Raw genomic sequence first — 22,600 nt, 5'->3', positions numbered from 1 at the left:
GAGGCAGTGGCATGTGAGGAGGAATGCCTTCAGTGGTGTGTGCTTCCAAAGCCGGGCTTGCGAGCTCTGCTGTGCGTTCCAGCAGCTGGGGCAGGGCTGCGTGCAGGGTCCCTGCCAGCACAAATGAAACCAAGGCATCCATATGCTGTGCATTAGGAGTGTTTGATCTCCTGCACTCTGGCTCGCCGTCAGACGCTCCCTCTTCCTCTCTGCAGCAGTACAGAGTGCGGCGGCAAAACCTGTAAGTCTGCGTGTGTTTATGGGCTCTGTGATGGGAACTGCAAAGCTTAACACGAAACAGTTGAGAAAATGTTGCTGGCCACAGCCACAAAACCTGTCCTCATCTGTTCCATAATCATGGTGGAAAAGAAAATTCCTTGAGTTTCATTTTCCTGTTTGGAGATGAAAAAAAAAAGAACTGACAAAGTAGATGGAATTTAGTCCAACTGATGTGACACCTGTATTAGAAAAGCAAAATGCAATCTCCTCTGAGTGCAGGAATTGTGGCCAAGAATGGACAAGGACAGCTTCAGAAACCCCAGGCTTGAAGCCTGCCCCTGTGTACACTACTGCCACTGTTCACCATGCATTTTCAAGTCAGTTATTGCAGTGACTCAGTTATGTTTCACTAAGAAGCTACAGACACCTCTGATCCACATTAAAGGTGTTGGTGAGACAGGAGAGGAGGGCTCCACTCCATGGAGGATTTTCTGGCCTCACAGCATTGTCTCATGCAGATTGGGAAACTGGGCAAGACTCTAGCTTGGAAACTGTATGATGGGGAAGCACAAACAACCAGGTAACAATAGAAATGAATTTTATTTTGTAAAAAGTTATAAAATGAATATTGTACAAAAATAAAGTCTGTAGAGAACTTTGGTTGATTAACACAAATGACTGAGACATATAATTGCAGGTGAAGTAAAAAAATCCAGAGAAGCACACTCCTGTCTTCAGTAAGGTCTAAAAACTAAAAAAAAAAAACCAACCAAAAACCTAAAAAAAAAAATCACAAACTTTACCCTTTTGTATTTTGAACATAGAGATTTGCTTTGGTTGCAGCCCCTTCAAGCTGCACAGAAAATGCTTTGAGGCAAGTTTCCACCAGCTGGGGCAGGAGAAAGCTCAGCCCTGAGCGCTGTCGCTGAACGGCTCCCGGCAGCGCAGCTGAGCCTCGGTGCCCGGCAGGCGCTCGCTGCCACCTCGTGCCACCGTGGTGGTGTCACCACCCCGAGCAGCACGGAGGGGCTGGCAGTGTCCCCGTGGCAGTGTGAGAACAGACCCTGCGGCTGGTTCTCCAGGTCTATCCGCCCGGGAAAGCGGCGGAAGCCGGGGATGGGTTACCTGCCATACACCTGGAACACCTTTCTACGCCTGGTCTGGACTTCTTGACCTCTAGACCCTTCTTCAGTGGTGCCCCAAGGGGCCCAGGGCAAAATGAGTATGGAGAGCCATTACATGCATGAGATAAAAGGTTGGACCATGGTTTTCAATAAGGATTTTTTTTCGTGTTGCTTTTGTGGGAGTTGATGCTTCACTGGTCGTCAGGTATGCCTAGTGACCTGCACTCCTGCTCTTTTGGGAAAAATGTCTCCAGAATGAGAGCTTGTGTTAGCGGTCACGTACAAACACCTTTGCTGTACAACCTCCCTCCTCCTAAGGAAACTTGGACTGTTCTGCTGCATGGGTATGATCCTGTAATGTTTCAGCAAATTATACAAAACACTCTGGTTATTTAACACAACTGTTTACTTGCAGGCTATATTAAATCCAGGGCTAACAACTAGTAAGAGGGATTTAACCTCTTCTATACGGAAGTATGGAAGGAAAAGCTTAAATAAATATAACTAGAAATTATAAGGCTAAATGTGATTATTTTCCATTTGTCAATAGTTATATGAGGTCAGTTGGCATAAAGTGTGAGAAAAAAATGTGGCTACATTTAAAATATGACTAAAATTAGTTTTTCTAACAAATTGCTAATGTTGAGCCAAGTCCTGCGACCCTCATTCGTCCAGAGCCATTGCTGCTCCTGCACGTGCACGACTGCAGTAATTTTCAAAAGGCTTAGTGACAGGAATAAGGGCTGCAGGGTTCAGCACTACCTTTTGTGAACATAATCAAGATTTTGTTTAAAAGAAAAAAAGGTAAAGTAAGTGATTTTTTGCATTCAAGTTAACACCTTCAATCAAAAGCATGGACCGTTGTTCCCAACGTCTTTGTCTCTCTATATCCCCAAGTGCCATCTACTTTGGCACCTTTGAAAGACACTTTAATAAATAAGGAGACTCATTACTGAACTGTAATAAATAAAAATAACTTAATCTCAATAAATATCTTCTGCATACTTATGTCTCTGAAGGATGCATTGCATCAAGTAGTCTCTCTCAATCACAATGACCAAATAGAAATGTAGTTATGCAAGTGACGTTAGTCCTTTGTAAACCTAAAGAAACGCATTTTGTGTAGGCTGGGCTTGTTATTTCTCTTACTATACTAGGAAGAAGTGCTTAAAAACTCAACTTGTTTTCACAGGTAGCAGAAGAACAAAATCCTGCACTCAATTTGAAGAAACAAAAGATGGAAATAACCAAACTTAGCCAGTAAGCGGAACTGTTTTGCTTCATAAGAACTTGAGCCTGGTCATTTTGATATTTGCCCAATATCATCTTACTTACAAGGGTAATCTTATAGCTTAGGAGTTGTCCTAAGCACTCAGGAACTGCCCTCCAGTGAGCAGTAGCATAATGTGTCTTTCAGTAGAGCTGAGGGCACAGGGGATTAGTAAGGGACTCCTAAGCTACTTCTTAGCTAAGCTTCTTGGTATAACTGGTATATCATGGCATAACTACAACACAGCGTGGTATGGCAGGGTTGTGTTTTTAAGCACGTTCCTCATGGATTGAGTCTCACTGATGGTGGATTGAGTCAAACAGGAAAGGTAGCGTGCACATCATCCATCCATCGTCATCTCCACCTGAGCTTTTATCTAAATCCCCATAGGACGCCAGAAGTCTCCATCCTTCTACTCTGCCGCATGCCTCCTTATCCCCAGGCTCTCACGGCTCCTTAGTCTGTGTTCTTGGTCCTTTTTCCTCCACTTGGAGCAGACACTTCCCTGGGAACCTTGGTCCCTCTCTTTGCAGCATAGCAGGAATGGAAAACTGGTGCCGCCTTGACATGCAGCCGTCAGACGCATCCACACCTTTTTGCGGAATGTTTTTTCAGTATGTGGTAAACCAGGTTATCATCCAAAAAGGACAGGTCGTCATCAAAGGCTGTGGGTCTGCAACAGGCTTGCCTCACTTTGTCAGTGACCAGTTTTTTCTTTTTGGTTAAGTTTTTTAAAATTTTGTCATAGGTGGTCTCAGCTGCATCACAAGATCCACTGCAATACCGGAAAATTAGCTCTTCTTTGGTTTCATATCCCAAATCCAAGTCGGTCACATTTAAATGTATTTCTGTTAAGACACATCCTCGATTTTTGCCCTTTTGATTTCTCCTTCCTTTTTTGTTGGAATTCTCTATGTTTGTGGCTGCATTTTGACGGTTTCTCTCCCGCCTAGAAAAAATTGGAGTCTGTTTATCTGGTGACCTCCTCAGTCTTTTAATAGTGGCTTGAATAAAGTCCACTACCTCATCAAACTGATCTGGATAATCCTCTGGCATATTAGCTGTTTGGGAAAGAGAGAAAAGGCCTTGTCACACATCAGTTATCATAAAGTTTGTCCATTCACAACTCAAAAATATTACGCACATGCAAGCTTTCCTGCCCATCACTTCAGAACACATGCCCAGGACCCTCAGAAATCGAGGAGAATTTGGAATGGTTTAGGTCATCACAGAAACTCATTTGGGGAAAGATAAATGAGATGTATTTGTATTTCTGTGTGTGTCTGCTGACGCTTGGTAGCGTTCCAGCACATCTTTTAATACTGAATGAGCCCTGTGGAAATAGAGGGAAGGAAAAACATATCATGGTATGAATATTAGTTAAGAGGTGGATGAAGCCACCAGTAAAGAGGTTATATAGACTCTTCCCAGCAAAGTAGCAACAGGAAAAGGTTTCTTTAAAGCAATTTTTCCATTATAGTTGTTAATTATTTTCTTTTTACACCAGCAGCAGTTAGTATTGCCAAAGCCACCTGTCAATAAGGTTTTTGGGCATGACAGAAGGAGGATTTCCTGGGGTACCAGACTGAGATATTATTCCTGGATGAATGCCTGGGTTTTTACTGCTCCTAGGGGATAATTATTTTCATAGCTTTTGAAAAATTTCTCATGTAAGTGTTTTGTATCACAAGATGCTGATCACACTGAGTAAAAACAGGTCAGAATAGAAGTATTATGTTTATTTTTTAGGGAAATGTTATGAATGCATTTTCCTTTTATAAAAATTTACTTTTTATTCTATTTAATTTATCACTTGGTATATCATTGACGAATTACTCAAGTAAATTGTACTATGAAGTCAATGAAATGTTTCAATACTAGCAGAATGAACCTCTTCAGGAAGGGTGAAATTAAATGTGTTCTAAAATGCTTATAAATTTTGCCATTTCATCATGATTTCGAAAAAAAAAAAAACCATTTTGAGATCCTTAATTTCCCATGGACTAAATCCCTCAAAATTACCTGCTTTAGTGAATTCAGAGAACTAACAGAGGGTCAGGCTGTCAGGACCCTGTGTGTGGATGCCCTTATGTTGCATTATTAATGACCATATCTTAAACTATATTGCAATATTGAGATCTTTTTTTTCATATTTATTGCCCCAAAAATTAAGGCTTCTTCCTTTCCAGTAAGTCCTAAGAGAATGCTCCTTTCTGTACTTAACTCCTAAAACCCAACACAGAGCAAACTGTGTCACACTGGTCTTGCATATACGGGAGTATCCATCTCCAACACTCCTACAAATGCTGCAGGAACACCAAACACTGGGAGAGGCAAATATCCGGTGCAGTGCACCTGGCCAGGAGCTGGTACCTACACAAGGGCTCCCACTCAGTGAGGTGCTGGGATTGGAATGGCTCCTTAGGCAAAGGCTCAGCATTTCCACTTAATCCATTCCATTACTTCCACTTCCATTTACTCACACTTCTCTAATGAGCACAGCAAGACAGGAATCCCAATGAGTGACCTGAGCACAGGTACCCAGCTCAAACAGGGTACCATTGACTCTGTTAACAGGAGGCAGGAAGGCATGAGGCTGTCCCCACTACCTAGCAAAAGTGCACCCTCATATCCTCAGTAGAAGCACCAAATACAGAGGAGATGGGGGGCAGCAGGATCCTAACTCTGCCAGCGCAAAAACCTGCTGAAACAGAGAGCATCTGCACATGATCAGGAAAGGGGACTGCTGCCTGAAGTAGCCACATCCTTGAGGCCTCCATCCATCAACAGTGAGAGGTATAGGTTTTCTGATGGATAGATCCAGCAAAACAGTTTAGACTGATAAAAGAGTAATGGAGGCTGGAAACCTTGTACCTCCACGTAATGAGGGTGATACAAGGCAAACAGGGTGCTATAAACTGTAGAGTTTGAAACTGAAAAGTGAATTACATTTTGTTTTATCCATGCTAAAAACAATGATCCCAGAGAGCAGTGTTCATGCTCAAAGACACGATGGAGGGATGGCTACTATCTACACAGCTAGGTGGAGCCTGGACAAGGCAGGACCCAGTCCCATATCCCTGCAATGACAGCGCTAAGTACACTTTTCTTGCACTCCTCTATCTCTGTAGCAGGTAACAAAATGCACACTGTGAGGAGAGTTTCTTGGATGGATGTGCCCACTGGATGCACCAACCAGCTCCTTTGCAGAACAGGCTGGTCTGCCTACTCTGTACAAGTATTGCCCAACCGAGCAAGAACCAGGTCCAGACAATAGATGGGCTATGTTCCTTTAAAGCAACAAGGGCTAGACATCTTTCTATACTCAGTTAAAAAAGATGACCTACATGGAGCTCACATAACTCCCATTGCTGAAGTATGAATTTGGCCCTGACACAGATACAAATGGAAAGCAGCTAGCAGAAGGCGCTTGTTGCTCAGGTCTGAGTAGTTTCTTGATTTCCTACACAGAAACTAGTTTTTTTTAGTCTATAACCAAATTAGAGAAGGATGTAGCCCTGAGGAGATGGCTCTAGAAATGCCCTTCTCACCCTTGAACTTCAGCTGCCCTCCTCTCATACCACTGTGACTACCCCAGCCCACACCTCTCTCATGTATTCTTTAGCACAACCTTTGTACCAACAGCATGATGCAACGAGACCTTGGCTATGGAGAGTGAAACACAACTGTAGGGAAACATATGAGGGATTAACAAAATCAATGCAGTGATCAACCATCAGGAAGGGGCCAAGAGACGGCTACAAGGAAAGCCAACCTATATGTAGAGATTATTGTTCGCAACATTCAGCCTTATGCTTATCTCAAGCCTGGCACACTGACAGGGTAGTGAGAGCTCCCTCTCCTAAGAAGGGAGGAACAAAACTGTGGCTCAACTGAAGAGATAACTCAGCTCAGCACATCACTTGTAAATGGTTTGCAATTGAGGAGCAAAAATACCACCTAGCCCTGTGAGAGTGCTATAGGAAGGAGTGTACTTTGGCTAAATACCGATCAGACAGCTACAGGGTTGAAGCACTGTTCTGCCAACCTTATCCTGGAGCATAGTAGATAGGAGGAGGGCAGACCCATGTGGTGGACTGTGTTCCTGACAAAAGTGCACGCTGAGATCCATCCTGGTTTGTGTGTGATTCCTACCCCAGCCGCACCAAGGGAGGCAATGCCACTGAGAGCTTTCTGCACTGTGAGTGGCCTGTGATATTTCAGGTTGAGAAAACTAAATGCCACTGAAGAGACCCACACAATGCTGGCGATGCAGATATGCACTGTCAATGCTGCAGAAGGTGTGAGCAGTAGGGCAAAAAGTAGATCAAATAATCAAACCAACAGCATTCAGCTAGGGAAGTCCTAGCTACACACAGAGACAAGCTGCACCCAGAAAATGGGGTCACTGGCAGCAAGACTGGTCCTGCTAATGTCATTAAGGCTCTAAGATGAACTGTGCAAGAAGTGTTCCCAGTGTCTAATGGAGCTGAGGATCCCTGCTCTGCTCATGCCCTACTGCAACACCAGGATATATTTTGGAGATTCACTGGGTGGAATGGCAGTACTATTAGTAAGATGAATTCCAATTTCCTGCCTCCAGTGTGGACTTTCTCTTCAGCCCAGGGAACTGGAAACTATCCTGTGCAGGTATCCAAATCTACCAGTAAGAGTCCTGCAGTGGCCCCCAATATTTGGAGATTACATCACAGGAGGAGACAAAAGGCCTGTGGGTGATAATAGGAAACGGGTGGAAACAGTGAGCACAGAGCTCCCCTTGAGAAAATGTGCAGGTCTTCTTGATCCTGGTCGCTGGCTGTCCACCTAAACTACATGTGCTGGTACAGTCTATATGGGTACATCAGATCAACAGAGTGGCAGCTGCATTACTGGGCTGCTCAGTGAGACCTTGCAAGTTTCTGTAGGCAACACTCTCCTCTGCCTGTGGAGCCCCAAACTGGTTGTGAGCAATGCAGCAATGCTCTTTTGGCAGCTTCCAACGCAGTGCCAAGGTACCCCAGGTTTGCTTCCATAATTTAACAGTCTTAGCAACTGCTCCAATCCCTGCAATCAGCTAATTTTCTACTGCTTAATAAGCCAGTCATCAGTGTGACTACAAGCAGTCACTAGGAATGGGTCACAGGGGTCTGGAAGAAAGATTGACAACCAGGAGTGAAGGGAGACTTGTCTTAGCCCTGTGCTGAGGTGCCAGCCATGGCTGCATAGGGATATTCAGCTTTCCAACAAGCATGGGTGTGAAGACCTAGAGCCTGAAACAAAACTCTGTGAAAAACTGATGAAATAGGACCCAGAAGAATCCAGTGGAAACACCAGCACTGCCACCAGGCATGATGGGTTGAAACCAGAGATAAATGCTGAGGGAGCTACCACCAGACATCATACATGAATAAACAATAACCTCCATGACTAAACTCCATAAAAGGCTAATAGACAGAAGGGAAGGTGTTGCATCTGTTGCTGCATGAACCTAACATCAAAAGCGCCCAAAGTCCACGCCACTCTCCAAGAAGTGAAAAGCCCAATCAGACGAGTCAAGCAGGAATCCGAGGACTGGTTCAGTGGATTGTTCAAGGACTGAGGACTCTCGGGGTGGCAGACCTCTATAATTAGGACAATTTTGTTGTTTTTTGTTGTTCTTTTCCTAGACATGTTAGCATTTGGTATTCTACGTTGCATACTTTTAAAGGCTATCAATGGTTTCGTCTCCAGCACCGCAGAAGTCAACCGCTCAGAGTTTGTGGAACTAAAGCAAATTGACAGGCCCGCAAACCATGAGTGGTGGGCAAATTCATAATCAGCAGCAGAAATAGTCTGACACACTTCCTTTTGGTTTTAGTTAACAGAAAAGGTGGAGGTGCTGTATTGCATCTGTCCTTGCACTGGTGACAGGAGAATTGTTACTGGGTCACATGGACGGTGTATTCCCCTTCCCTATCACACGGTTCCTCCCCAAACACACCTGGCGGCTGGCCCCATGGGTACTGCTCCCCTTGCCCCTCCCCAGTGGCATCCCATTGGCCACGGTCCTTTTTCCCCGCCCCCTTCCCTGGGTATAAAACTGCCCTGCAAGGAGGCCGCGTCCTCTCTCCTGCCCGGGGGGTCCGCATCACAGGAGTGTCCTGTCTCAAGCCAATAAACAGGATACGTGCATCCACGTGGGGAACAACGCTTCTCTGTCTTTCATCCTACATCTATGCAAGTCTGTGGTGGGCTTGGGTTCGAGCTGGCCGGATTTGGACCCATATAAAGCCCAGAGAACCCACGGAATATTGGGAGAAGGTGGAGAAGACTGACTGCAGGATGTCCCCATCCTGATGGGCACACGGTAGATGTGCTCCAGGGATGCTGAGACCTCTCCGCACCACAGACATGGCATGCTGAGCACTTGTTTGGTCTGTGCAGTGTTTTAAGTTCTGCTAGGGGCTGTGGGGGTGCTGAGCAGAGCTCTGGCCAGGGAACATCAGCGCGCTCACGGGGGCTGCCTCAGCGAGCAGCCATGGTTTGTAACTGGAATAAAGCGGTTTGACACAGGGATACTTTTTTACCCTTCTGTCTGCAACGTTGTATAGAAAATGTTTATAGTCTCACAGCATCTTAGCTTCCCTCACACTGCATGGACTGTGCTGACTTAATTGTGCAGCAGACAGAGTTTGCTGGGGGGGTTTCATGCCCCTGCAAAGAGCAGATACACATTTTGCGCGTGTATGTGTGCTCCGTTTACACATACACACACACACAAATACAACTAATTATACACACACACACACACATTTTTCAAAACAAACTAGTTTACTGACAACACTTGCCTTCTGCTGGAAAAGCTGAGAGAAGAAACACATGACAGATGCCTGTCATGCTGTGCAATGTGCCAGCAGAAAATGCTGGGATAATGGCATTAAAGAAGCAAAGATCTCTGAGGAGTAGTCCCCAGTCTCAAGCTCTGGGGTGTGAAGGAATTAGAATTTAAAAATGGAAAGCCACCTAGGACAGAACAGGATAGGATAGGATAGGATAGGATAGGATAGGATAGGATAGGATAGGATAGGATAGGATAGGATAGGATAGGATAGCCAGAGCAGCATGTGCTCAATACAGGTTTGCAAATGTTGCCTCACACGTGTGATGCACCTCAAAACATGTGTTTCCCAAACGAATGGAATGTATGTCCTTCAAAAGGAAAATCCTCCCTTAGGGAACACAGGGTCTCTCTATGTCTTGCTCAGAGTGTGGGAGAAAGGCTCACAGACCCCTCTGGTTGGGTGTGATGGGTTCAGCCCCACCACCGAAACTGTGGTGCCATAGACTGATGTGACGTCATGAGGTTTTGTTTGGGTTTTATGTCACAGTTCTCAAAGTTGTTTCCTGACTGTCCAGCTCCCTGAGGAAGTCCCTCGGAGGCAGAGTGTGCGCAGGCACCTGCAGGTGTTTGTGCACCACCTCTGCCTAGTGTCCCTGCAGCAGGAGCCTGCGGCAGGCAGGAGGACTTGTGGGAACTGCATCCACCACGCGTGTCCTGCTGTGCTCAGCTCACTCTCCTGCAGCTCCTTTCCATACTCCCTCTTCCATTACCATGCCACCCAGGCAGGATCAGGCAGAACCTTTTCCTATGGTTGCAACAAGAATACAAGTTTGTTTTCCAGGGTCAGAGAATCAAGACTGTTGGGTATTGATGACAGTCCATGTGCCACTCTGCCTCTGAGCACCTTCTCTGTATCCCTTGTCCAGCTGAACAAGGGCTCTTGATCTGTGAAGATTTTCTCACATAACCAGAAAAATGAATAAAAAAGCAAAGCAAGCAAGAAAGAATGAAATGTCAGAAGACTGATGCAAATAGGAATCTAGCAGAGTGATCAGGCTGGGGGCACAGCTGGTGAACACCTTCAACAGAGGAAGTGAGACTCAAAACACTAATTTAAAAACCAAACCAACCAACCAACAAAAAAAAAAACCAACAAAAAACCCCCAAACACAAAGAATATTTGCATCATCTGCTTGCTGTTTGCAAGCTGTTTGCTTGTTTGCTAAACACTTCGGGCACAGTCAGATCATAGCTTTGATGCAGACTCCAAGGTTTGGAACACCCTTCTGTAATGCAAACTGAAATTCCTGCCTCGCTGATGTTCTCTGGAACCTGAAGTTTTGACCTGCCTGTCCCCAGGCACAGCCTCTGTCCCCTGGGCACAAGAAGAGCTGGCAGCACACATGAGTGAAGGGTCCTGCAGCCAAACAGCCATGGCACTCCCCATTAGCCCCTGGGGAAATCCCGTCCTGAGTTCTGCTTTGGGAGTGCAGGGAAATGTGCCTTCCTGCGGGCATCTTCCCCACTGCAACCCCCCAGAACCTGTCCTTGCATTTTTATTTAATTAGAGCCACCATGTGACACCAGGACTGGGAACTGATCCCCGTGCTTCTTAGAAGGATAAATTATAAAGTGTTCTGATAGATTCTACATGAAACAAGTCTAAATGGACACTCACACCAAATGCATCCCATTATTGAAAACCAGCCTCTATTAAGTAAAAATAGACAATTTATTTCTGTCTGTTCAAATGTGATGACAATTACATTTTTAAAATCTACTAATTTGATTTTACTATCAACAGATTCATTTTAAAGCCAAATAGTCCCCCATGAGCAATGGTAGCAACCTAGCGTGATAAAACAAGAAATCCTCAGCTTGTACGTAGTTACAAACTGATGGTTTGGATCTTCAGTTTTTGAGATAAATATCCAGTTTCTTCTTCTGATGCCTAGTTATGGATTTAAAAGACTAACTACAGTCTCTTCTAACCATGCTCTCTCTTATGGCATACAAGAAAACCTTAAACCCTGTATATTGCAGAAGAATGATTTATATAGGTGAGTTTTCCTTTTTTTTTTCAACCTCATAAAACTGCCACATTATTTGGCACTTTACAAACCCTGAGCTGAAGTGATGTAACAGGAGTCACAAAAGGTATATTAAACATTATAAAATTAGACTTTGCTTTTAGATTGCAGTTTTTATGCCTGCTTTTGTGACAGTGTATTGCTATGACATAAAAACATTAGACCAAACACTTAACTGAATTATTTCCCTTGAGCACAATCTTTCAATTAGAGAAGTTCAAACAACAGGATCAGACCCTGAAGAATGATTTCAAAGTTCTAGGGATTTAGTTCAGCTCATTGTAATGGTAAGGAATATTTAGAAAATTTAGATCCAGATCTGCATTAGGATTAAATGGCCCTGTTTCAAAAACTGTTCTGGTATTTAATCTGGGATCTTCATAATCAAACCAAATCAACCAAATCAAAAATGATTACTTGACTTCATAATAATGATTTAATTTTTTTTTTAATATTTAGCTTGCTTTGCAGTACTGTTTCCAGGTGCTTATTATAGAGGACATGGCCTGTCTGAACACAGAATGCCTCCATCTCACACCACAGGGATGTATTTTAGGAGAGATTTGGAGCAATTTGTTTTTGGAAGTGCAACCTTATTCAGGTTAAAAATACCAATGTGATGATCATTCTGCTTTACAAACTGAGAAAGTAGCAACTGTGGTGGGGAAAAAACATTTGTTTTATTGAAAATGAAATATTTAGTATAGAAAGACAGTATTATATGAACACAACTAAGTGAAGGCGGGAGTTAAAAATAGTATGCTGAAACGTTTTTGGTATTTAAACAATTAAAATACCACCTCTCTGAGGCATGACTTTGCTTTCATGCCTTGCCTGAAAATCCACGGGACCAAGAGTGAAATGGAAACTCATTGGTTGCATCCATTAGGAAATAGAGCATCAAACAAACCAGGGTCAGCTCATACTTAAATGTTTAATACAGTTCTGTATTACCTCGCTCCCAGCCCATGCTGTGGCTCCCCTCAGACTCAGAGAGCCCTTAGAAATGGAGCCTCTCCCTGGTGTCACTTGTCTCTCATCAAGGCAAGTGCTAAATAACCTGGTGGGTGATGCCAGGGCCACTCACACCGCTCAGGTACAATGAGGCAATGCTGGTCAAAGGCACAGGATTGACCTCCCTGGTGCTCTTGCTCCTAATGGAGCAGTCAAGTTCTGTGTCTGTAGCTCACTAGCTAACCCTGCAGCTCCCCATGTGTCGATCATAATGACAAATCCACAGATTTGTCTGTGGATTTGAGTCCTTTGTACAGAGTCCTTTGTATTTTCACTCTGCCATGCTCGGCAGTGCCTCTCTTTCTGTACTTTGCTTGCATTCTTGCAGGCAGAAATGCTGGTTCTCAACAGAGGAAGAAACTGGGGAGACAATGGGACCACCACAGCTGATGCCAGTGTGGGAAGCCCCTGAGCACAGGGGGAAAGAGCAAGGTCAGATGGACTGTGTGAAGCAGGGGAAGTCATGAGCTGACGTGCTCACGGGAGTTTATTGTTCACCTACTGCAGGCAGGTTGCTCACAGGACCCTGCCCAATGCTGGGCTGCCCTCCTCTGCCCACCCCCACCTCTGGCCTCTCTGGGGTGGGCAGAGGAACACCTCACCCAGCAGTCAAACAGCAGAGGAGCAACAGGAGGATGCAATCTTGCCTCTGGCTTTGAATCACCAGCTCTGAGCACCACAGAGCAGTCAGCTTTTCAGCAGTCGCACCTGAGATTTTGTGGCATCTCCTGCAGATGCTGCCGGGAGCCCATCTGTGCTAGGGCCTTATCCTAAGGGGTGGTGGGTATGTGAGCACCCTCAGAGCATCCCTGCATCAGAAGAAGTTACAGCACAAAGACTGTAAAGATAGAAAAAGTGCCAGTATCCTGCCTGAAGCCACTGAACAAGTAGGAGCCAAACCTGGGCAAGATACATACCTGCTGACTCCTCCCTAAGATCTGGCACCCTCCCACATCCATACCATGCTGAGCAAATACTCAGCTTCCCAGTAAAACTTAGGTTTACTCCTAATATCTGGGTAAGCTAGAACCTCAAATCCTGTGAGAGCCTTGGGTGAGTACATATGAGCAAGACCCGAAACCTGCAACCTCTGTTAGCATGAACACATGCAGCCAGATAATAGGCAAGCATGCAGGTTTTAATGGAGGAAATACTGATGGTATTTTCTTCACCATCCCTGATGCAGAAATGATCCAGCCCAGCTCTCTTATGACATCAGTAAAAGCCCACGATGGTAACCCAGCTCCTCTTTAACAACAGTTCACTGAAGGGAAAGAGCACGCTTAAATCAATAACATCAGCTATTACTAGAATGCCTGTGCTCTTATGCTGCACCTCCCCTTGGGTTTTAGAGCATCCCCAAGGAACTAAAACATGCAGCAAAACAGAAGAACAGACTCTAATGGGACCCTAACCCAGTCTCTTCCCTGTGGCCGCAGACTGGCAGAGCAGTCTGGGCAAAATCTTGGCTGATGTTTCTCTCTTGTGGCAATCTCTGCTGCTATCACGTTTGATCTGATCTATAAATAACACATGATCTTTCATTGTTGCCTTTCAATTGCCTGCATTTCAATGTGTTTGCAGAAGGAACAATATGGAAGGTTTTAATATTGCTAGTTGAAAATTGTTATTGCTATAGTAATCAGTCCCTGGCTCTAGGGCAGGTGCATGCACTCCACTGCAGAAGGGCTCTGCTGGGAGGTGTGGAGTGGCACTTTGCCTGATAGAGCTGGTGTGTGCTCAGAAGAGCAAGGTCCTTCCTAACTGCTAAACTGGGTGCTACATCCCTTCAGAAATATCCTAAGTAATGGCTGATTTTGACAAAGAAATCACAAATGCTTTGGATGGAAGCAGAGATAGTCCAGGTGTTTGTACACAGTTTATTCAAAGGGGATATGACCAACTTGCCTCTAAAATCGTGGCCACCAGAGAAGTTTTGGCATACTGCTATAACATTGCCCAGGCACAACGCAGGAAAATAAATACATGGATTTCAGTGTTTGCTTAGTTTGAACAATATTCCTGTGCTATAATCTTTAAAGTATTTGCACAAGTTCCAAAGACTTCAAAGAAATGTACCTGCAGGTTTCAGTTTAAGTGATGTATAATAGATTCTAAACTTCTGCTAGGTCATACGCGTGGCTTTATTCCTTAAAAAGTGCTGCTACGTGAAATAACTCACAAAATTAATTTTGAGTTCTTGATCTTAAAACATATTCTAACAAACATTTTGTCTTAATATTTTACTTGCAGCTGTGTTTTTGATCCTATTTTCTTTCTTCTCTTTGCAATCACGATTGAAATTCCAAGAACAAGTGAAATCTTTCCTGTGGTTCTCTTTACCAAAGGATATTTCTCAATCAGAAACTGAGCTGGTTTTGTGAAAAATGACCACTCTGCAGTGCTAACCACTCTACCAGCACTAATGTGTCAGTGGCCTATTTAGATGTCTGATGATCCTGGACATGGTTATGCTGCAGTATTTTGTATTGCTTGTTTATTTCTACTCATTTCTACTTATTTCTTAGTGCCTCAGAAATACGGGAATCCACAACAAATGTAGTTATGCAGGGTTTGGCCTACGTACTGCAAGTTTTATGTGGTGATTTCTAGATAGTGGTGGGGGGAGGGATGAAAGCTGGGTATTTGCACTAGATGTTCACCTCTGAACACCTGTAATTGTGGCAGGGTGGGACTTGATGACCCAAATGGCTTCTCAAAGCCTTTGTAACTTCAATTATTTTAAAACTGATTTTTGCAGTACTAACTAGGAACAGTGTAATTGACAAAGACATTGCAACCTATCAGTCAGAGGATCTTCTACTGGTGGACAAACAATGCCTCCTCCACTGAATTCAGTGGCAGTCTAATGAATATTTAACACAACCGAATTCTTCAGCTTTTCAAGGAATGTTTTGCAGCTCTTCATCTGCAAATCCTGAACATGGATATTTCTAAAATATACTGAAGAGTCTTATGAAAGATAACAAAGAAAAGTATCTCCAGGTATGTTATCTGTCAATAAACACCTGCAAAATATCCAACACCATCCACAGTTTCACTGGCAATCTTTTGAGGTCCCTAAATTGAAGAGCAGCAAAGAACTAACACTTTCAGGAAAGGATAACTCAAAATGAGAAATAGAACTTTATTATCCTGCAATTCAGAACTTTTTTTCCCTTAAGTCACAGAGTGCTCTTCACTGGAGTATATTCAGCATTCATACCAGAGACTGCAGAGGAATTTGCTTTTAGGGCTACATACCTGTGGATTTAACCTCATCTGACTGGTTTCTTTATTTTTCTAGAATTTTGCCCATGAATGTACCAATCTGAGTGCTTGTGATTTCTGAAAGCCTAGATAACCTGGGTGTCCCTGTGCAAGCAAACTTTAGGACATACATACACGTGCTGGCTCGGGCACCCAGGATGCGCTGCGCTGGATGCACTGGCTGTGCTGGATGCACTGGCTGAGCTGGGCACACGCAGATCAGATGGCACAGGGTGGCACCTGCTCGGGGTGGCTGATACCTCCCTGAAAGCACTGCGTTTGCTGGGAGGGCAGGTTACCCCTGCAGCTCCTGGGTGTCTGAGTCTAAAGCACACACGCCACGCCGTAGGTGTGCTGAGCAGGAAAGCCTGGGCAGAAACATGAGAGCTGTACATTGAATGGGCCTAATAAATATTGTAGGGAAGGAAATGCATTCAGCTGGAAGCATAATTAAATACCGGTTTTGCCTTAAAGAGCCCTACAATACCACTATTTTTTCTGGATACTTTCCATTTTAGTTGATAAAATTGGCAGCTAAAAGCAGTAACTCACCATTAAATACACCTTAGCCGGAGTAGGAAGAATTTTTAACAGAGGTATAACACAAACACACACCATGGTGTGTCACAGCATATACCAAAGGAGTTCCCACAGTGAATGACCATTCAGTAGCTGTAGAGTAACTCAGACACCATGATGCAAAAAACAATCTATTTTTTCCTCTTACTAGGAGAGAAAATCCCATGGAGATGTTTCATTTAATTCTACCTGCTTACCACTAGGTCTTAGTAAAGGTTCTCACTTGATCAAGAAAATACCTATCATACAGTGGATTTTAGAACACTCCAGTCCTCACGTACATGTTGATTATGTGCATCCAACAGCAAGCAGTTACAAGATGTATTCACTGGCGACTCTGTATAATGCAAACAAGTGTTTGGCTCCCTCTGCACTGTCATGCTTCTGAGGCTACTGACTTAGTATTTAGTTTATAATAATGTGGTTTATATTTGTTCTACTTGCATTTGGTATTTAAGCTAATAGTGTTCTTCCTCCAGAGGATTGTAGCATAAGGGAAACAATGAAACAGTTACAAACTCTACATCTATTCTGGTTTTCGTGGGTGTGAAATAAGCTATCCCATGAATATTGATGCCAAAACACCTACAAATACTGGATTCATCTCCAATGCACTGCATTTGTGGAGGATACTCCAGCCTCCAGTACAATTAAAAATGCAGAAGATTGCAATTGCTAGCATCCTCTGCCATCTCTGATTACTGCCCTGAACAGCAAAGGTCAGCACATTACACCTGATCAGCCCAGGAGGTTAGAACCCTGCCTGGAGCCTGAAATGAAGGGAGGTTTCAAGCCAACCTGAAAGGGATGGGGTAACATCAGGTGACCTCAGAGTACTTTGCAGAGAAAGCAATCCCATCAAACAAGAACACAAAAAGGTGTCAAAGGCCTGGGAAACAGATGTGTTCCCCAGCAAGCTGTTTGGCCTGCCCTTAGGGCTGGACTTGATCTCACAATCCTATTAAGCCCTGATGCAAGTGGTGTGTGGGAGACACAACTTCTCTGGAGTAAGAGTAGTGTACCTTGGAGCAGAATGGCTACAAAGGGATTGCTTTAGGGGACAGCAGTGCACCTCTCTGAATGCACACAGCACACAGGGCCCACACTCTGCCCTATGCATATGAGGCAACACAGGTGATGATGGTGCTCCCACCACTTTGTGAGCTGTCTCCTGCCAAAGCCCTTAGCAAAGCAGCTGACCAACAGCACCCATAGAGATCTGAATACATGGCAGCTGCAAGCACACCTCTGTGCTTGTGGCACATTGTGCTCTGATGGCAAGAGAAACCTTCAAGTGGAAAGGGAAATATACATGGTGTAGACACTGATTATTCTTGTGTACTTAGCTCTATGTCTTTCCTGTGCTGAAGGACGCATGCCACCAAATTGTAAGTGGAGAGAACAAATATGTCAAAGGCACTGATGAGGGTGACTTGAGCAAAGTGCTGCTGCAGCGGGAAGGCAGTGGTGTGCCTGGGAAGGATCAGCCTCACAGCCTGTTTGCAGACTGTTTGCCAGACACTGCACACTTTTAAATCAACAAAGAGCATAGAAGTGCACCAGAGTATTTCATTGCTCTCTTACAGTCACCTTTCTGCAGGTCTCCCCTGACTCATCTGACTTGGCAACATAGAGATTAATTTCTAACTTTCAGACTCGATTGTTGTGTTAACTGCTGCCCTACAAAGATCACAGGAACGCCCTGGGTTTCCCTCAATTTCTGATGTGAAGAATAGTACTGCTTCCTTTGCTCTTGCAGCCAGGCCATTTGTTAGTGATACACAGACTTAAAAAATCGAGACCAAACTATCAGCCCTTTCTCGAATGACTATCCTGGACATTAACCTTCCACCCAGCTCTGCATGGCTAAGCCCATGTCTGTACCCTGGAAACAGAGATAATATTGATATTGCCACAGCTCAGGTAAAACAGAGGTTGTCTTTCTTCCTGCTTCTTGCTTATCCAATCCACAGGAAAGAAAAAAAAAGAAGATGCAATGATGAGAAGTTTTGGATACTAGGAACTGAGAGAACCCAAACTTCTGCCTATCCCCTTGAGCTGCTGAAGAGGAATCAGCTTACCGGGGACCACATTCCCAGAGGGCAGTTTCAAGATAAAAGCAGGCATTGTACAAATACAATCACTCTGGAAAGATGGAGCATAAATGCTCTCCCACCCTGAAGTTTATGCAAGAGCCACAAACTGACTCATGATGCTTTTCCCCTAATGATCTTCTCACACCAGCACTTCAGCCAGCCTGTGCAGAGGAGAACAACACAGTGGCCTGAAAATCTGATCACTGCCTTGCGCAGGACAGCACTTATCCACCACATGGCTTGCCACGGAGAAGAAGATCACCATGTGTGATAGCCCCATGATCCTGGCAGGCTGTAGCCCTGTGAGGAAACACTTTTGGCCAATGTCCCTGAGTGGAGGGGCTGAAAGGATGTCAGGGTTGCCAGTCTGTGAGCAGCAGGAGCCCAGGCTGGGACACGCGGAGGTGGGAGCCCAGGCAAGATTCCAGCAGGGGGGAAACACTAGCAAGAGAAGGGACAAGAGAAGCCTAAACAGGCAAGGGCATAAATGTATGTGTATGGAACAGACGGGTGTTTGGGAGGGGTCAAAGTGAAGTCACAGCAAATGCTTGGTGCCTCCTCACTGCGTTAGCCTGGCTGCTCCCAGAGAAACCAGAGTGTGGCTGCCTGTGACTGGAGCTGTGGCAGGCCCAGGGAAAGGACGTGCCTCCAGAAAAGGAGATAGAAATGAATCCCAATTACTGGATACTGTCTGTATCCTGTAACGAACTAAACAGAGAGGGGGATGAGCAAGGGCAAAAGAAGCAACTTTCAAACTGCATCTGCGCCTTTGCTAAGTGAACGTCTCCACTATTCATGTGAGTATTCACCACTTCTTACTGAGTCATATTACCTCTCTCTTTAGAAAGCCGCCAGAGTTAACACAGTACTCACATACCACTGTGAAAATCCTGTACCTGCTATTGTAGATACAGGACCTATTATTAGCAAGGCATTATTATCTGTCATTTGGATTGTAAACTGTCTTACTGTGAGCTAGCTCATGTGGATTGCTCTGCATCAAGCTCCTAACCCTGCCACAGCTACTCTTCTCAATTTCCATGTGGACACACTAATTTCGAGATCAGAAACCTAGGAGGATTTAATGAAGCTCAGCAGTACTCCAGGATGTGTACAGTGCCTCCCATCACGGAGCCAAACCTCCATCAGGACTTGCGCCCACTACAGGCAGAGAATAATTGCATTGGCAGGTCTGAGCAGGGAGAGGAGGCTGAGGCGCTGGGGAAGGACTTTCAGTGCCTGTGCTGCGAGGGGTGTGAACCAGATCCTCCTCTCTGCTCCTCTGCATACAACAAACTCGTACAACCCACCTCCCCACGTTTTTCAACCAGAGGGATCCTAAGATTGCCAGGAAGGCAGGGCTGGAGTGGGCAGGGGGCATTGCAACTGCAATTGTCAACCCCCAACTTTGGAGAATGACTAAGCTTGGAGCTGCTCAAGAAAGACCAAAGCCAATGACACTGCATGTGGAGAAACAGGGGCACAAAATGGGAGGATCCTCTCCTCACCCTGATGCCTGAGCAAAGGGAAGCGAGTTTAGCAAGACAGACAGCAGTTGCTACAAAGGGGAATGTTTCTTACAGTCACTGTGCACAGCATAGGGAGGCAGCAGGCTGATGGGGGAGAGATCATCTTCAGGTCCCTCTACCACTGAAGGGGACCCCTTGGGAGGCGTCTTACCGGTGGGCAGGGGCAAGGTGGAGACCGTGTTGAGCAGCACCACGCAGACAGCCACAACATCCCATAACTTCATCTTAGATCTCCTTCCAACACGGGCCCCTGGCAGAAAGGAGAGGCAGGGTTAGCTCCCAGCTGCTGTGTTCCCCAGTCCTGCCCCAGCTGTGCTAACCCTGAGACAAAGCTGAACAGTCTTGCACCCCAGATCACACTGGGTCACTCAGGCCAGGCCTGGATGGAGCAACAACTGCTCCTCGTGCAGCCAGAGGAGTGAGGTGGTGAGGTGGGCTCTCTCCAGCCAGTGAGTGGTGTGGGAGAGGGAGGCACAGGATGGCCTCCAGTCCCTTTATGCCTGAGAAAGCTGCCCTAGGGAAGGCAGGCATGCAGGCCCCACAAGTCTGTTTCCAGGGACAGGGAATGTGACCATGCCCCTGTGCCCACTGGCAGGCAGGTCACCTTGTGCTTGTTGAGCACCTGGGCAGCACCAGGGCTCTTGTTCTCAGGCTGGACCGGGGAGAACCGGGCTGATCTGGGGTGCTGGTCTGTGCAGACTAGTTGTGCTACAAGGAAACCTTCCTTTCCCTTTCCCTCTCTTCCCCTTCCCTCATTTCCTTCCCTTTTTTCCTCTCTCTTACTCCCTTTCTTCTTCCCCTCACCCTTTCCCTTCCACTATCCAGTCCTCTCTTTGCTCTTAATTTTTTCTCTTTTTCCTTTCATCTTCACTCGTTACCTTTTTCCCCTACACTCCTCCTTTCCCCTATTTTTTCCTTTTTCCCTATTGTCTTCCTCTTTTCTTCCTATTTCCCTTCCCCCTTACTTCAAGATTTCCTTTTTTCCTTCCACTTTCATTTTTCCTTTCCTCTTTGTTTCCATCTCTCTTTAATTTTCCTCTTCCCTTCCCATTTCCCACTCGTATTCTTCTCCTCCCCTAGTCTTTCTTTCATTCTCTCTTTCTTTCTTTTTTTCACCGATCCTCATTCTTTTCCGTTCTCTTCCCTTCTCCCCTTCCCTTGTGCCTTTTCCTTCTTTTCTCCTCGTTCCCCGGCCGCCCTGCCCGAATTCTGCCACGGCACGTACCCGCTGCCCTCTGCCCGCCGCCCGGGGGTTGCAGCTGCCCCCGGCCCGGTTCGGCTGGCTCGGGCGGCGGCACAGGGCACTGTCCGGCCCGGGAAGAGCAGCCCCGCCGGGAGGACCCGCGGAGCTCCCGGTGCAGCGGCGGCGCTTAGGGCGCGGCTGCCGCTCGGTGCGCGCCTTCTCCGCCGGCCGCTGCCTTCGCACCTCGCCTTGTTCGGGGAGCTGCGGGGGGCCCCCGGAGACACTGCCCGCCCTGCCCTGCCCTGCCCTGCCCCCGCGCACCCATCCTCGCCCTCACCTCTGAGCTGGTCTCGTCGGACCCGAGATGGACATTAACGCCGCGGAGTCGACCAGCCGGCCGGACGATTCATGTGGGCAGCTCGGTGTCCGACTGCCGGCACCCTCTTTGCTCAGAGGAGGGGGGAAGGGGGACTCGTACGGAGGAGGAAGGGGTGTAAGGTCGCAAGTCTGGATGGAGGCAGCGGGGAGCCGGCAGCACAGTCCCCGGCGGCCTCCCCCGCCGCCGCCGCAGGTGCTGTGCCCGCGGCAGGAGCGGCGCCGCGGGGCTCTCTGCCCGCCCCGGCCCCGGGGCCGCGCTCAGCAGCGGCGGGAGCGGCCCGAGCCGCGGGGAGCGCCGCCTGGCAGCGGGAGCTGGCGCTGGGTGCTGCGCTTGGGACCCTGCCTGGAAATCTGAGAAAGACACTCCATCAACAACTGCGGGCAGTCAGATGAAGACATCAGCGCTCCTGTAACGCCAGCTCGTCCAGCACTACCGGGAGCCGCGCACCGCTCGGACACGCACACCACGGCGGGAGAAAAAGAAAAAAAAAAAAGGAAAAAAGGAAAAAAGAATACCAAGAAAAACCCCACCCCAACGGAGGAAGGAAGGGGAAAACGATTAAAAAAATAAAAAATCGCACCACCCCTCCCTCAGCCTGCTGTGAGAATCAGAGGCCGGCACTGGGATTTGTAGAGCCGGTAGCAGCAGCAGCAGCGAGGCTTCCTCCTCCAGAGCCGGGGTCCCGTCGCGGCGAAAGCTTAGATCCAAGCGGGAGCGCGGCGGGAAGCTGGGCCGGTGTCGGGAGCGCCCGCTCCGGCTGGGCCTGGGCGCGCCGGGCTCCCCTGGCGCCGGGGGGCTGGGTGGGGGCGCGGGGCTGGGCGAGGCGCGGGGGGCGCCGCACCCGCGGACGGAGTGAGCGCGGAGCCGGACGTGCGGACGCGGGGGCTTTGCCAGGGCGACTCGGCGCCGCAGATGGATTTATAGGGCCCTTTGGCAGTGACGCGCCCTCCGCTGATTCGCTTTCAGACCCAAACACACGCTGGCCCCCGCACCGGACCCCGCGGAGCCTCCAAATATCTCCCGGCTG

General features: G+C 46.7%; 1 protein-coding gene across 2 annotated transcripts; it reads right to left on the bottom strand.

The window, feature by feature from the left end:
- Nucleotides 1–800: 800 nt before the first annotated feature.
- GDNF (glial cell derived neurotrophic factor) lies at nucleotides 801–21,749 on the bottom strand. Of its 2 annotated transcripts, none has more exons than XM_030969387.1 (3): nucleotides 21,532–21,749; nucleotides 20,064–20,261; nucleotides 801–3,674 (listed from the first exon to the last, which is right to left on the bottom strand). In XM_030969387.1, exons 2-3 carry the CDS (start codon nucleotides 20,233–20,235, stop codon nucleotides 3,190–3,192), a joined length of 657 nt encoding a protein of 218 aa, XP_030825247.1. In that variant the 5' UTR covers nucleotides 20,236–20,261; nucleotides 21,532–21,749; the 3' UTR covers nucleotides 801–3,189. The 2 variants fall into 2 exon arrangements, with proteins under 2 accessions (XP_030825247.1, XP_030825250.1); XM_030969390.1 differs by having other exon boundaries at nucleotides 20,163–20,261.
- Between the last annotated feature and the right edge of the window lie 851 nt (nucleotides 21,750–22,600).

The sequence above is a fragment of the Camarhynchus parvulus genome, chromosome Z (genome assembly GCF_901933205.1).
Source record: "Camarhynchus parvulus chromosome Z, STF_HiC, whole genome shotgun sequence".
NCBI classification, from domain to species: Eukaryota; Metazoa; Chordata; class Aves; order Passeriformes; family Thraupidae; genus Camarhynchus; species Camarhynchus parvulus.
Note: the sequence above shows the minus strand (reverse complement) of the source record. Positions and strands in the feature narration are given on the sequence as shown.

Coding starts and splice junctions, on each gene's coding strand:
- GDNF (XM_030969387.1), bottom strand. CDS start 20,235: ATGAAGTTATGGGATGTTGTGGCTGTCTGCGTGGTGCTGCTCAACACG. Junction 3,675..20,063: donor CTATGCTGTGCACAGTGACT/GTAAGAAACATT, acceptor TTTCCCAAACAG/CTAATATGCCAGAGGATTAT.